The sequence below is a fragment of the Lissotriton vulgaris genome, unplaced genomic scaffold (genome assembly GCF_964263255.1).
Source record: "Lissotriton vulgaris unplaced genomic scaffold, aLisVul1.2 SCAFFOLD_639, whole genome shotgun sequence".
Taxonomy (NCBI): domain Eukaryota; kingdom Metazoa; phylum Chordata; class Amphibia; order Caudata; family Salamandridae; genus Lissotriton; species Lissotriton vulgaris.
In genome coordinates this window covers 511,249-527,274 of record NW_028251195.1, presented here as the reverse complement: position 1 = coordinate 527,274, position 16,026 = coordinate 511,249, and the positions used below count along the sequence as shown (strand labels likewise).

General features: G+C 47.4%; 1 protein-coding gene across 1 annotated transcript in view; it reads right to left on the bottom strand.

Moving 5' to 3' along the window:
• LOC147662978 (uncharacterized) overlaps positions 1-16,026 on the bottom strand; it is a 361,233-nt gene that overhangs the window by 73,338 nt on the left and 271,869 nt on the right. The window contains exon 6 of the mRNA XM_086950737.1: positions 14,872-14,993. Coding sequence (XP_086806863.1) covers positions 14,872-14,993 — 122 coding nt within the window. The remainder of the gene's footprint in view (positions 1-14,871; positions 14,994-16,026) is intronic.

The window sequence follows — 16,026 nt, the reverse complement described above, 5'->3', positions numbered from 1 at the left end:
CACCAGGTTCTGGTACCCAGAATCCCTTGCAAACCTCTAACTTTGTTCAAAAACACATTTCTGTGATGTAAAGTTCTGGAATACGTGGGGAGCCACAAACGTCCACCCACCTGCATTTCCCCCAGCCTCCTGATAAAAATTGTACCTCAATTGTGTGGGTAGGCCTACTGCCCGTGACCGGAAACCACCCAAAATGTACCGTGGAGACTTCAAAATTATTTATCACTAAACAACCTGGTTTTGATAGGGAGTCGCCTGAATTTTATGGTCCCGGCCATCTAGGGAAACCTACCAAACCCAGACATTTCTGGAACCTAGGGGGAGTCCAGGGAGATGTAGCAATTCCATGCAAACCTCAAATTTAGCTTAAAAAACAAATTTTCCTAACATTTCTGTTAGGGAAAGTTGTGGGATCACTGGGTTGACACACATTTTCTACCACCCAGCTTTTCCCCAGACCTCCTGATAAAAATGGTATCCCACCTGTGTGGCTGGGCCAGGTACCCGCAACATGGAAGGGCCCAAAAAGTATCATGAAACAATCTGGTTGTGCAAAGGGGGCACCTTCGTTTTTGTTACCGGGCCTAGGCAAACCTACCAAACCCATACATATCTGAAACCTAGACACCTAGGGAAGTCCAGGGAGCTGTGGCTTAGATGAATCCCCCACATTTTCCTATCCGGTATCCTCTGCAAACCTTAAATTTAGCTAAAAAGATCATAGTTTCCTTACATTTCTATCTGGGATTACCGTGCCAGCACAAATTTCCTTTGTAGCTAAAGAAATCCAATTTTCCTAAAGTTTCTGAGTGGGAAAGTTGTGGGATCACCAGGCTTACACAAATTACTTACCTCCCAGTGTTCCTTTTGATCTGATAAAAATTATACCTCACTTGTGTGGGTGTTCGATGCAGAATCTCCTAAAAACGTATATTTAAAAAAATGAGCGCTTATACCTCTCTGTGCTATCCCCTCAATCTCTATGTTTTTGGCCTTTTCTAGTCGCAGGCCCTTGGCCCACCCCACAAGTGAGGTATTGTTTTACTTGGGATACCAAGGGGAACTCTGGGTGGTAGGTAATCTGTGCTGGTGCGGCGATCCCAGACAGAAATGTGACTTTTTACCTAAATTTGAGGTTTGCAGGAGATTCTAGGTAAGAAAACGTTGGGGGTTCTACGCAAGCCACACCTCCCTGAACTCCCCTGGGTGGCTAGTTCTCAGAAATGTCTGGGTTTGGTAGGTTTCCTAAGATGGCTGCCTAGCCTGGGACCAAAAATGCAGGTGCCCCCCTTACAAAACCAGATCATTTTGCAATATATATATATATAATTCTGATGTCTCCACAATATGTTTTGGGCCCTTCCCTGTCACTGGTACTTGGTCCACCCACACAAGTGAAGTGCCATTTGTATTGGGAGACCTGAGAGAATGCTGGGTGGTAAGAAGTTTGTGTCAGCCTGGTGATCCCACAACTTTCTCCAATCAGAAACTTGAGGAAAATTTGATTTTTTTGCCAAATTTGAGGTTTGCGGGTGATTCTGAGTAAGAAAATATTGTGGGATACATACAAGTCATACCTTCCTGGACTCTCCCGGGTGTCTAGTTTTCAGAAATGTTTGGGTTTGGTAGGTTTCCCTTGAAGGCCATCGAGCCCTGGACCAAAAACACAGGTGACCCTTTTACAAAACCAGGTCATTTTGTGATCGATAATTCTAATCCCTTGCAAAAACAGGTTGTTTTGTGATAAATTTTGATGTCTCTACAATACATTTTGTGCCATTTCTTGTTGCAGGCAGTAGGCCTACCAGCACAAGTGAGGTATCATTTTTACCTGGAGACCTGGAGGAATGCTGGGTTTGTAGGAAATTAGTGTCAGCCCAGTGATCGCACAACTTTCTCACACAGAAATGTGAGGAAATTTGTGATTTTTAGGCTGAATTTGAGGTTTGAATGGCATTCTGGGTAAGAAAACAGTGGGGATCCACGCATGGTACACCTCCCTGAACTCCCCCGGGGTGTCTAGTTTTCAGAAATGTCTGGGTTAGCTAGGCGTCTCTAGATGGCCGTCGAGCCCGGGCCCAAAAATGCAGGCAACTCACTTGCAAAACCAGGTTGTTTTGTGATGAATAATTTTGATGTCTCCACAATAGGTTTTGGGCCATTTCCCGTTGCAGGCACATGGCCTACCCACATAAGGAAGATACAATTTTTATCGGGAGACCTGGAGGAACACTGGGTGGTAGGAAATGTGTGCCAGTGCGTTGATCCCACTACTTTCCCACACAGAAATGTGAGGAAAACACAATTTATTTTAGCTAAATTTGGGGTTTGCAGGGTATTCTGGGTAAGAAAACATTGGGGGATCCACTCAAGCTCCCCCACGTATCTAGTTTTCAGAAATGTCTGTGTTTGGTAGGTTTCCTTGGAAGGCCACCAAGCCCGGGACGAAAAATGCAGGTGGCCAATTTGTAAAACCAGGTTGTTTTGTGATCGATAATTTTGGTGCCTCCCCAATATCTTTTGGTCCCTTCCCTGTCGCAGGCTCTTGGCTCACCCACACAAGCATTTGCAATGCAATAGGTCTCGCAGTTGTTAGAGTTTGAGCCATTGGCATTGTAAATGGCAATGGCTTTTATTTATGTGTTGTTTTTTAAAACATAAATAAAAGGCATTGTCAATTACAATGCCAATAGGTTATAAACTCTCGCAAATGCGAGACCTATTGCATTGCAAATGCTTGTTACAAACTGTTTAGTGTGGATACTCCGTTTCGCTGATGCAGGCCATCCAACAAAAGTCCTGTTCCCCTAAGTTTATAATCCTTTATTACCAGTTATACTCATGTACACAATTTAAATTGGGTGGATGGGACAATTGGTACATTTGAGAAAACTGTCCACGTCAATCAACCTCTAGATAATACCCAGAATATTATGCATAACCCCAAACACCAATGCTCTTTTCTGAGAACATTGGACTCTTTTGTGACTTTTTGTTTTTAAGAAAATGTTTGTCCTCACCACACAATATGCAGCAGATAAAGGTCATGAACAGTTCCCCCACAGGGTGAGTCGGCAATAAGCTCAGTGCATTTCCTACATCTCCCTTAGTTCAAAAAGTAAGAAAAAAAACTAGGCCATGAAACATGTTAAAAATATTCTGGCGCGTAGACAACTTCGGCAGTTCCTGAGTATTATGCCAGGCTACATTAACAAGTGTTTGCTGTTTTTCTTAGCCAAGAAATGTGGAAAAGCAGGTTCTGCCTTGTAGTTTTTCGCCCCAAGCCCCCATCTATTCACTTGCAAATGCAAAAAGTCTGGAGAAAACAGGTTCTTTCTTCGATCTGGGCTCAGGGGTCATTCCAAGCCTCATGTTGGCTGATGCCGAATACCAAAGTTCAGCCAGGAAATGCCAGGTTCCCAGAGTCACAGCTGTTATTACAGGTGCTATTCATGAAGCTGTTGGATGCCATTGGCAAGGTACATTAACTAAATTAAATTAACTCTTTTGGGTTGCTACACGCTTCGCTTAGTGTTACATATCCTTAGGTTTAGCTCATTATACTTATTTTTGAGGTGCAAACGTTACTGATATAGCTGGGAATGACAAGCCCAACCCATTATTTGGCATTAAGTGTTATGCTTTATGGCTTTTTAGTCTAAACGGAGCCTATTTTTAGTTTGTAAGCATAGCCTGCATAGTTGTTCTATTTCACTTATCTTTTAATCTCTTTCATTTTTTACTTAAGTTTAGAAACTATTTATTAAAAAAAGAGGCACTTTCCTAGAAAAATGCACATACTTTCCAGTCCTACGTGCATCATGTGTTTTGTTGTATTATATTTAAATGGATATTATTAATAAAGCCATATAGCGGGCCTGGCACATTGTTCTACATATTCCTAGCTCTAAAGAATGACCAGATGAGCATAACCCCCCCTCTTGAGGGAATGAGTAATCTTGAAACCCTCTCTATTTACTCAGTGGAACACACAGCTACCCGAGTCCGCATTCATTCAAAATCCTCCATAATTCTGGACACACGTGACAACACGTGGCACTTACAAAACTCGGTATAGAGATATGATAGAATGTACCATAAATGCAGAATTATATCAGTAGTATTTAAATCAGTTGCGGTCAAAGCTGTAAACGGTGGGGGCGTGGCTAGCGGCCGATGATGGCGGCAGCAACCTAGTGAGGCTCCCGTAGCAAGGCGGCTTCCCGCAACAATCCGCATGCCTATCCGCTCACTGATCGGTCCAGAGGGATTGTCCTGGGTGCGGTGACCGAACGGCGCCAGCAAAGAAAATTTGGGAGCGCTCAGACCCCGGCATCGGGACGAAACTTCGTCCACGTCCCTCACAGAAGACAGGCCTGGTGACACCAGGCGAGCACCGGTGTCGAGTGAAACCTTGGGCCGGGCGGAAGTCCACCCTCCCCGGCGCGACCACCCGGAAGTAGCCGCTGACGACAACGCTCGACACCTTCGACTGGCAATCCTTCCCGCCGACCACTTCACCCTTCACGCGGTGTACCCAGTGACGCTACGCAGTGGTGCCCCTTGGCTGCGCTCGACATACGCCGTGGGACCTGTACGGCGCCAGTCGCCATTTTGCTTGAACTTGCCGAGACCGCAACAGCTCTGCGGCCGTCGGCGGCCATCGTCAGCGACCTCTGGCCCATACCCAGTCTGGACCTTCTGCATACCCCCCCCCCCAAGCGGATGGCTACGGGCGTCCGGCCCGCTCCATCATAAACAGTGTCTCGCCGCAAAGGATCAATGGCGGGGAAGGGGCCACGACAGACCGCCGCTCAGGCGAAGCTCGGAAAATATGCTTACGATAACCAGACATCCACTCCACCTGAGCAGCGCAAATCACTGGGAAAGGGTGCAGACAATGACGGTGCAAAGAAAGCCACGCTAGACGATGTACTGCGAGCGCTGGAGCAGGTGCAGGCCACGGTGGGCTCGACCGCGGCCGAGGTTACTCTTATTAGAGCCGACCTCCAGAAAATGAGCGAAAGGGTGAAGCAGGTGGAGGTGGTGACCAAATCATTGATAGAAGATGTTTCCGACCTACAAGTGGCGATGGAGAGACTGCAGGCGGACAATAAACTTTTAAAAAGTAAGCTGGACGACCAGGAAGGGCGTTCCAGACGCAACAACGTCCGTATCTTGGGGGTTCCGGAGTCTGAAACAAAGGGTGCCATGGATCTGTATGTTGAGGACCTTATAAAGACAAAACTGGCCCCGAAAGGACTGTCCAACTTCTTTACAGTGGAACGGGCCCACCGGGTCCCTGGGGGGACCCCAACCCCGGGGGCCGCTCCGCGCCCCATCCTGGCAAGACTCTTTAACTTTAGAGACCGTGATGCAGTCCTCCAGGCGGCCAGGGTGGCACCGCCCATCCAAATCCAAAATTCACGGATTTCTTTCTTCCCGGATTACACGGCGGAGGTCACCCGCAGAAGGAGGACCTTCCTAGAGGTGAAAAAATCACTCCGCGACCAAGAACTGCCGTACTCCATGTTGTTTCTGGCCCGGCTGAGAGTGGTGGCCGATAAGAAGGTCTGGTTCTTTGACTCGGCGGAGACTGCAAGAGAATGTCTGGATGGCTGGCGCACGGTGGACCGCACTTCCAACCGCCGACGCAACAGGACGGGAGAGGAGAGCCGGCCGGGCTCGCGTTCATCGACCAGGGGCAGCGCGAATGGATCACCGTCGCAGGACCACGTGGGAGCTGCTGGAGGCAAATGATACTACCACGAGGGATTAAAACGTGAAACCTGGACCTTACTCCCACTCTGATTGTTCACCAAGTCGTTCATGGACGCTGGCCCGGATGACCCGAGGACAGCAAGGGACCGCCTGCTTTGGGGGACACTCTCCCCTGACGCGCAAGTACTCTGTTTCTGGCATGGGATAAGCGCTCTGCTAAGTTGGGGTGGTGGGCAGTTCTAAGTCCGTTTGGCAGGGAGGCAGGGTGGGGGGAGTTGTGGGGGGTTTGTTCGTTTTTATGGGACGTTCACAATATCGATCACACACTGTAAAATGTGCTATGATGCTTATGGTACTAATGCTGGGGAGATGGAGTCGATGCCGATGGTTTCTGTTTCTAATGTTCAAAGATGGTGGATGTACAGCCTAACGTAATGCGTACGGGGGAGACGCGATTAGGCGGCTCCTCCCTTAAGCTTCTAGCCTGGAATGTGCGCGGCCTAGGTGATAAAGTGAAGCGCGGCCTCGTTCTGTCCGAGGTGAAACGTCACAAACCTGACCTAATACTCCTCCATGAGACCCATTTAATGGGTAGCGCCACTAAGGCCCTGGACAGACGGGGGTATACAATGTTAACCCACTCAGAATTCTCCACAGGGTCCCGGGGTACAGGCATCCTACTTAGAAAGTCCTCCAATTTTATCACCCTCAGCACTAGAACTGATACGCAGGGCTGTTTTGCGGCAGCGGTTGGACAATGGGACGGGCGCCCCCTGACGATAGTTTCGGTCTACATCCCGCCGTCATTGCACTCAGTGATGTTGCCAGCCCTGGGCGATTTCTTACTATCCCTCCCCGAAGGAGACACGCTCCTAGGCGGGGATTTCAATGCACCTGCTGACCCACAACTCAACAGGTTCCCAGCGACAGCCCTCCCGGGGGGTCCCTCCAGGTTTCAGCGCTTCACTGAGGCACTAGGGCTGGTAGACGTGTGGCGCCATGTTCACCCTACACTGCGACAATACACGTTCCACTCCACCGTCCACAATAGTCTGTCCCGCATTGATCACTTCTTGGCGTTAGGGGATGGGTTACAGCTCGTAGAGGAGGTGCTCATACACCCTAGGGGCATCTCAGATCACTCACCACTGACTCTCACCATTACCTCACGAACACGAACACGCCATCGCGTCTTCCCTATGCACGCCTCTTATCTTAAGGTTCCTAAGGTCAGAAAGGCCCTGCAGACCGCCACGACACATTATTTCATGGAAAACGAACCTACCGCAGCCTCGGCTGAGGTCCTATGGGAGGCTTATAAGACAGTCCTGAGGGGGCAAGCAATCAGCTCTATAACATCACATAGAAGGGAACAGGCAGCTGACCACGCGGCGCTTGAGCTCCGACTGCGCGAAGCAACCACTGCCCATGAAGCAGACCCCACAGATGACACAACACATGCACTCGCACTGGCCCAGCGCCTATATACAGACCACGCTCGGCTTGTCACACAAGGCCACATCACAGACACACAAAATTGAGTATATGATGTTGGGGACAAGGCGGGGAAGATGTTGGCCTGGCTCGACAAAAGAGGGGGTAGCTCCAGGGGAATCCAACAGGTGACAGACGAAGAGGGCAATACTCAGACTGACCCAGATCGCATAGTGGAGGCACTGGCTGCCCACTTTGAGAAAGTCTACACTCCGGAACGGGAGGTCACTACGATTGCAGCCCAAAGCGCACTTTATGACATAAACATCCCAGCACTGTTACCGGAGGCTGCAACTGAGCTTGAGGCACCATTCACCGCTGACGAACTGCGGATCGCCATCGGGGCCCTCCATACGGGCAAAGCGCTTGGGCCAAACGGCATTCCAATCGAATGGTTCCAAGCCCGCACTGACGTTCTTAGCCCATACCTGCTCCGAATGTATGAAGAGTGCCGTGCTAAGGGGGTGCTCCCATTGGACCAACGAACGGCCACGATCGTGGCTATTCCTAAGCCCAGTAAGCCCCCTGGGGAATGCTCCTCATACCGCCCCATATCTTTGCTAAACGCAGAAAGCAAAATTCTTGCTAAGCTTCTGGCAAATCGTCTCCTGCCTCATCTGTCCGATCTTATTCACCCGGACCAGTCAGGGTTCATGCCCCACAGGAACACCTCGCTCAATCTCAGACGGGTGCATGGGGTGATAGCTAAAGCGGATGACGTAGGCGAGTCCGTGGTCATTTTGGCACTTGATGCAAAGATGGCCTTCGACATGGTGGAGTGGGCCTATCTCTTTGAGGTGCTCCGATACATGGGATTCGGACCCGTCTTCATCTCCTGGATCAAACTGCTATACACCGCACCGGTAGCGCATGTGGTAGCGAATGGCCACATTTCACGCTCCTTCCCACTAAGACGCGGCACCCGACAAGGATGCCCTCTCTCCCCCCTGCTATTTGCGCTCTCACTGGAGTCCTTGGCGATCCGCATCAGGACTACCCCTTTGCTTAAAGGGATTAAATGGAGGGAGGGCTGGGAGGACCGCATATCGCTTTATGCGGATGATATACTGGTGTATCTGACAGATCCCGATCACGGCATACCGGCCCTCTTGCGCATCTGCAACGACCACGGAGAGATGTCAGGCTACACTATCAATTGGAGTAAATCCGAATTGTACGCCCTGACGGGTAGCCACCCAACGCTTGGTCCAGACTGCCCTCTACGACTGGCCGGTTCCTCATTTAAATATCTCGGTATTCACGTCACGGGTGACCCGGCGGAATACGAAAAACTGAACCTAGCGCCACCGCTGGACCGCCTCAAGCAAGATGCAAGCGTCTGGGCAGGATTACCGTTGACGTTGCTTGGGAAAGCAGCCCTGTTTAAGATGAAATCCCTGCCCCGCTTCCTATATATCCTAGTCAACACCCCCTTCGCTGTGCCCCCAAGGTACTTCAAGAGGGTGGCGGCAGTGGTCTCTGGTCTGCTGTGGGGCAACCGCCCGGCGCGAATAGCACACGCCAAGCTCTGCAGGAGCTGGTACGAGGGCGGCATCGCACTTCCCAACCTCCACCTCTACTACTGGGCGGCACAGCTCAGACCGATCAACCAGTGGTTGCACGCATCGCAATCAGACCCAGCATTCCAGGCGGACAGGGCCCAACTGGGCGCCAGTACCCTGTTGGCCCCACTTTATGATAGACGGAAACTCAGACCGCTGAAGGGCCCAACTAGGCTCACAGTGGCCACCTGGCACGCAGCCACCGCTGCGCTAGGGTGGAAGGACACACTCACCAAACTCAATCCACTCTGGGACTCACGAGCCCTAGGCAATCTTCGGACCAGTAAGGGGTTCTCCCGCTGGGACGACATCGGCATTTCAACAGTGGGGGACATGTGGGAACATGGGGGAATCATCACTTTTGCCCGCCTGAAAGAACTTTATGACCTAGGGCCGCATGAAACCTACCGATATGTCCAAATCCGTTATGCATTACTGGCGGCTATTCCGGCGGGATCATCTCTCCCCGAGTCTTCCGCGCTAGAGGATCGCCTCTTGACAGATTACATGATAGAAAAGGCCACCTCCCTCACTTACCGAAAACTCCTTAACAATTCCCCAGACCCGCTGGTGCCTCTTAAAGAGAAATGGGAGCAGGAAGTGGGCGAGTTGGATGAACATGAATGGAACGAGGCACTGGCATCCCCTAAGGAAGCGGGCATATCGTCTAGAATGAGACTCCTCCAACTCAAAGTTCTACACAGAACATATTACACCAGGACATTGCTTCACCGCATACAGCGAGCCCCTGACCCTTTCTGCTTGCGAGGCTGCGGGGAGGAGGGCACATTCTTCCACACATTCTGGGACTGCTCAGTTATACACTCCTATTGGCGTCAAGTCATGCGCACTGCGTCACAGGTGTTGGAGGTCTCGGTACTCCCGGAACCGCGGCGCTGCCTCCTCAATGTGTGGGAACCAACCGACCTGTCCCGGCATGGCCGCCTCTGGGTAACGCTAGGGATGATGATGGCCAAGAGAGATATCGCGCAGCGCTGGGGGGTGGCAGACCCACCGACGGCCTCACTGTGGTGCGTAAATATGGACAGGGCCATGGTCACAGAACGGGCAGTTTATTTGAACAGGGCGTGCCCGGCCAAGTGGAACAAGGTGTGGTCTCCATGGAACACGTACCGGGGCGACATTTGTGATCCACTACCTGAAGATGACCCAATGGACTCAGACGAAGAAGACGGGGTGGGCTGAGGGGGGCTGAGTAGTGCGGGGGGGTGCACCGGGAGGGGATGGAGGGATGAAGAGGTTCGGCTCAAACTCTACCTAGCGTGAAGGGCGGCGTGAGGCTGGCCCTAACTCAGGATTACACTCACGTCTAACTGGCATTAAGCTTATTGCATTGATCGTACTGTGACTTCCCGAAGTTTTGAATGTTCTTTCCTTAGGTATAAAACAGAAAATAAAAACCTCATACACCCAGCATGGACCATTTGCACTTCTCCTTCACCACTTGTTTCTAGATCATTGCCTTATGTCTTCAAAGGATACGGGCACAACTGTATTGTAATGATCTTTTTTTTCCTTGACACCTTACTTGGCGGCCGGCCCAATTGGGTTGTAGGCGACAAGCTGTGTAACACTGTGAAGGCTCAATAAAGGTTTTAAAAAAAAAAGCTGTAAACGGTATATTTATAATATATTTATAATTTGCCAGCAGTAAATTGCACAGGGGTTTATGCAGGACCATATAGCATCATCCTGATTCTATTGTTTTATGCCAGTTGTATTTCAATAAATACAATTTTGCATCCATCATCATCCTGTTTCTATTTTTTTATGCCAGTTGTATTTCAATAACTACAATTTTGCACAATAAACCAAAATGGTACCGGTATTTTTTATTGCCAATAAATGTAAAGAGTGTTTTCATAATATGGGTAATAAACCCAATAAATTCAAATAATGCTGCCATAAATCTGTTGAATTGATACTGTCCTACCACTGAATCCTAGACACAAAGGCCTTTTCCTATCCAAGTACCCTTGGAATGCTTTTCTGGGATGGATCTGTAGCATGTAACCTGTTAATTTCCTGTGGGCAGCTTGCAAATGGAAGCAGCAACCTGGAGTCATCTCGCATCCTTAGTAAACTCTCCTAATCTGCTCAGGTGTCTATAGTATCAAACTGCAGGTAGGCCACAAGGGACACCCAACATTGAAGCCTCAATAGATTAAAATATTCCTGAGACAATCCATCCATCCATACGGTGGCACCAATCTACTCTTTTTGTGGGATTAGACATACATGTCAATTTTGGAAAGGTGGAGTTTATTTACAAGATACAATGCAGAATTTATAGAGATTGGACCAGAACTCACTCCATAATCTGAAAAACATAAAAATCGTTTTATCCAACCTTTATTGCTCCATAATTTGGCATATCCAAAATCATTTCGTAGTGGCGTTGTTGTTTTATTGCGAGGATGTCTTATGCATTTCAAATGCATCCGTTAATGTGTGTCATTGCTGCTCCTATTTTTAGAGTTCACGCAAAACAATCAGTGTCAAAGCCGATAGATCTAGCGTTGATTGGCACCCTATTGGCATTGGCAATGATTTAGTAAAGTCTTACTAAATATTTATTACAAACATTTAAAAAATGTCCAACTGTGCATACAAAAGAATGCACATGCACAGGCAGACATTTTTTGAAGGTTTTTAAATAAAAGAATACAAAAACATGTAAAGATGCATGCAGAAGCAAGTGCACTCATTTTAGATAAAGTTGGAACTAGACCTAGGCAGAACCCGAGGAATTTCACATAAAAATTCCGGGAGATTCTACAGAGTTCCGCCAATGACCGGAAAATGCACATCGCGCTGCTCGCGTTGTGATGTAGTGCTGGTAGCCCATTCTGCACCGAAAAATCAGCACAAACTGCACCATGCTATTTTCGAGTTGATTTTGCTTCCCCTTTAGTGAAAAATCTACTCGGGAATCTGCCCTCTGACTGCCACTGCTCATGACCGCCTGCGTAACTGCACCATGCTACTTTCGAGTTGATTTTGCTTCCCCTTTGTGAAAAATCTACTCGGGAATCTGCCCTCTGACTGCCACTGCTCATGACCGCCTGCGTATGTAAATCACGCCAGAAGTCCCCTTAGCAACCGGACATCGAGCTCACAAACACGCATTCTGAAGCCTCGCATTCTGACTGCCACTGCTCATGACCGCCTGCGTAACTGCACCATGCTACTTTCGGGTTGATTTTGCTTCCCCTTTAGTGAAAAATCTACTCGGGAATCTGCCCTCTGACTGCCACTGCTCATGACCGCCTGCGTAACTGCACCATGCTACTTTAGAGTTGATTTTGCTTCCCCTTTAGTGAAAAATCTACTCGGCAATCTGCCCTCTAACTGACACTGCTCATGACCGCCTGCGTATGTAAATCACGCCAGAAGTCCCCTTAGCAACCGGACATTGAGCTCACCAACACGCATTCTGAAGCCTCGCATTATTCACATTGTCAAAACATTGCTCGCATTAATAAACATTGAAAATTCAACCCCCTCAATGGAATGTACATTGGCAGAACTTAGAGGTGTCAAATCATTGCAGAAATACGAGAAAATATGGGGAATACTAGAATTGAACTGAATTGAACTGAATTGACATTAAGTCTCGATTTATGTACATTGATGATAAGCTGGGAGATGATCATGTCTGTATGTGACAAACTTGTTTAATCTGAAATAATATTTGATTGTATTTTGTAACTCAATACCAGGTGAAAATAATAAAAATATTTAAAAAAAAAAAAAGAAAATTCAACCCCCTCATTGAAAAAAAAATTCACTGCCGCAGCCCGGCTTGAACAGGAAGCCATGCAACCTGTGTTGGGACAGGGGCGGGGCCGCAAAAAGACAGGAAGCAGACGGGAGCCTACCCCGCGCTCCTGTGCTGAAGCGCTCCTGTGCCCGTCAGCCGGAAAGATTTGCGTGTCAGCTAGCGGGGCTCCCGTGCTCATGGAGAGCCCCCCCTGTTGCTGAGGATGACCCGCTGCCTGCCGAGGGAGAGAGGGACACACGAAAAGAACTCGGTGAGTGGGGTCTGGGGGGGGTGTGCGCACGCGCGTGTGTGTGCACGAGTGTGTCTGTGTGTGTGTTTGTGCGCGTGTGTGCCTGTGTGTGCGCGTGTGTCTGTGTGTGTGTATGTATGTATGCCTGCATGCATGCGTGCGTGTGTAAAAAGAGCCGATGACTGGTGGGGGGGATGGAAAGTGAAAGTAACCAGCGCACGTGTGTTTCAGTCTGTGTGGTGGCTGGCTGTGTGCGCATGCGTGGACGGAGCCGACGTGCGCGTTCGCGCACCCAAATCCTGGAGAAAAGCTAGTAACACCCTCTTGTCCCTCATTCCCCCGAAGTTGATAACTATAGTTGTCGAACTTGGACTGCATCCTACGGATGCTTACTCCAGCTCGACCTAATAAAGTATGGGCACGTTGTGTCCCTCTGTTCCCGCCTACTTTGATCACTGCCCATGTCTACTTCCTACATGCAACTCTTTTTGTAGATCTTGTTCCTTACTCTGGTGGTTATCCCTTAATATGAGTGGCCCATAGCAAACCCCCGGATGAGTTGGGAGAATGTGGTGGTGGGGATACTGCTTTGGGTCATTTGATAGACCGCTTACAGCACTCTAAATTGTATGGGTGCACTATACTCATGGTTTAAATGCACTCACATGTATTTTTGTCATTTGCAGTGTTTCATGATTATTAAGATGCTTTTATTCAAAGTTATATTAGCATTGAAATGCAGTGTACACATTTAAGTTGGACTTTGTAGGTATTAAAGAAATCTATAATTCCTGTCTGTATCATGTGCAGGATGAAATATTACTAGTGCAATGTAATTTGTGTTTAGTTTAAGTTGCCTGATTTATATGCCCAAACTGAAGGTTGTTTTGAGTTTCGTTTCTCCTTGGTTGCTCAAAAATTATAATCACATGAATCCTTTTTGTGCTAGAAGATAGTGTGTTCTCATCCTACTGCAGGTGCAGGAATTCAACCTCGTTATTCTTAGATTTAAGGAAATACCTGGAATGTCTTTGAAGAAGGCTGGAAGGCGAAAAAGGAGGAAGCCTTTTGTGTCTGGTCTATCTGGGAACCAAGGCCACTGGAAGAAGAGTTAATTAAAGCTTCTGTGGAAACTTACTGAAAGACTCTGTAATTGGAAAAGTTTACCTTGTGACGTATTGTGGGCTGAACATTGCCGTTTTGTATAATGCGCAGGGACAGGTTCGGGAGACTTCTGCTTATTTCGTAGTAGAAGGAGCATCTCAGAGCGAGCTCCATAGCTTTAAGCTATCAGACGCATTTGACGTGAGTACTTCTTAGTATTTCAACACATACTAACACCTTTGGGAAAGGATGTTGGGGAAATAGGTAGGATGCTCACATAGTGCAGAGTATGGAAAAGTTATCTTTGTTTTCTTCTCTAATGAAAAGAGAATTGGACTGAGCTTCTATTCTTTGTTGCATTTTTATTTTGGAATTCATCATATTATGCCTTTTGTGCCGAATTATATTCGTAGACTCAGCTCTGTATTGATTTTTATGTACCTATATACTCTGATATTGAGATGTGTTTATATTCAATTATTGTTGGCCTTATAATAAATCCACAGAACTGGCATTCTTAGTCTGTTGACCTTTAAAATCATGACTAAATTAAAAGTATAACCTTGAATTGTTTTACTTCCCTCAGCCCTTTTAGCCGGCTATAAAAGATCATCTGCCTTGAATTTAGTAAGGAAGGCAAGTAGTACAATTTAGCGTAACTACATTCAACCTTTTCCGTTCTCTCCAGACCTATATCTACTGTTTCCGGGGAAAGCGGACACAGACCTGCTTCCGCAGCTGCTGAGGCTGCAGGCATCTAGCTAGTGCCCCTTCTCCTCATTCAGGCCCAGCACCTTATTATGGCTAGAGTTTTGCGAGAGATTATATACAGAAATGTTCATTCCGGCACCAATGTCTCCTTGTCCAGACTCTTGGTATCTTGCACTGGGGGCCAGCACTTGTGTTGTTCAACATTTTAAATTAGTTCATTGCTTCTTAAATAAAAAAATGAATACCTCCAGGCTGGGCAGGGTCATTCTCTATTCTCCAAAGACTAACGTCTGCAGCAGCGCCGGATCCTTTGTCCTCCCAGATAGGAAAAAGGAAACCAGTTTGAACCAGATCTGATTGGACGCACCTATGAAACATTGTAAGATGGTGTTACAATTCTGCATGAATTTTTTGAATGAATATTTCACAGTGGTAGGACACGTACACTATGTTTTTGAAACAATAAACATAACCATCGAAATGAGAGCTAAATATTAATCTAAATTCACATACAATAGAGGTTAAACAGGGTAAGTTCAACCCAGTAAATGCATGTATTACGGAAGGGACTAAGCATTATAACCAGTAATCATTCTACAGACTCGATGCAGCATCAAGGAACACATTTCTGCAAGAAGATAATTCAATAAATCAGTCAAAGCACAGCTCATCAGGCCATTGCCTTCACCAATGACAGCTGAACAAATGCTGGAGGAGGCTGGCTGACAGATCGCAATTTTCCCAGCTACGTTACTCTTCTAGGTGCACATTCCGAGAAGGAGCATTTGTGGCTACCGGTACCTGTTATATATGGCAGAGATAGCTGTTAGACATGCTCCTTTTAAAAGTTGACCCCCTTGCAAGGTTCAAGGGGCATTCAGAAACACAAGCCCCAACACCCAAGCCCATTTTAAATTAGGATCTTATGGTAATATCAGGCAGTACACAGCTGCTCGATGGAAGTCTAAAAGTACAAAAATTCAAAGCCCTCAAAGATGTAGACAGAACAAAACCAAAGCTACCATAATCTAAACAAGTATTTACAATGCAATAGGTCTCGCATTTACGAGACTTTAAAGTATTGGCATTATAAATGACATTGCATTTTGTTTATCTGTTTTGAAAACCAACACATAAATAAAAGCATTGTCATTTACTAATGCCAATAGCTCAAACGCGTGACATATTGCATTGCAAATGCTTGTTTTTGTTTGTGATCTTCAATAAAGAAAGGCGACACCTAAAATTCTAGTTGTCCCATGTGATTACCAGCTAGAACATGTGTTCGTTGAATAGCCTATGATGTTCCCGCACCAACAGTTTTCCCTTTACAGTGCACAAGATGTTGTTACGGCTATGGTTGGGCACTGTAATGCCGAACCTTTCTAGTTTTGGGTTGT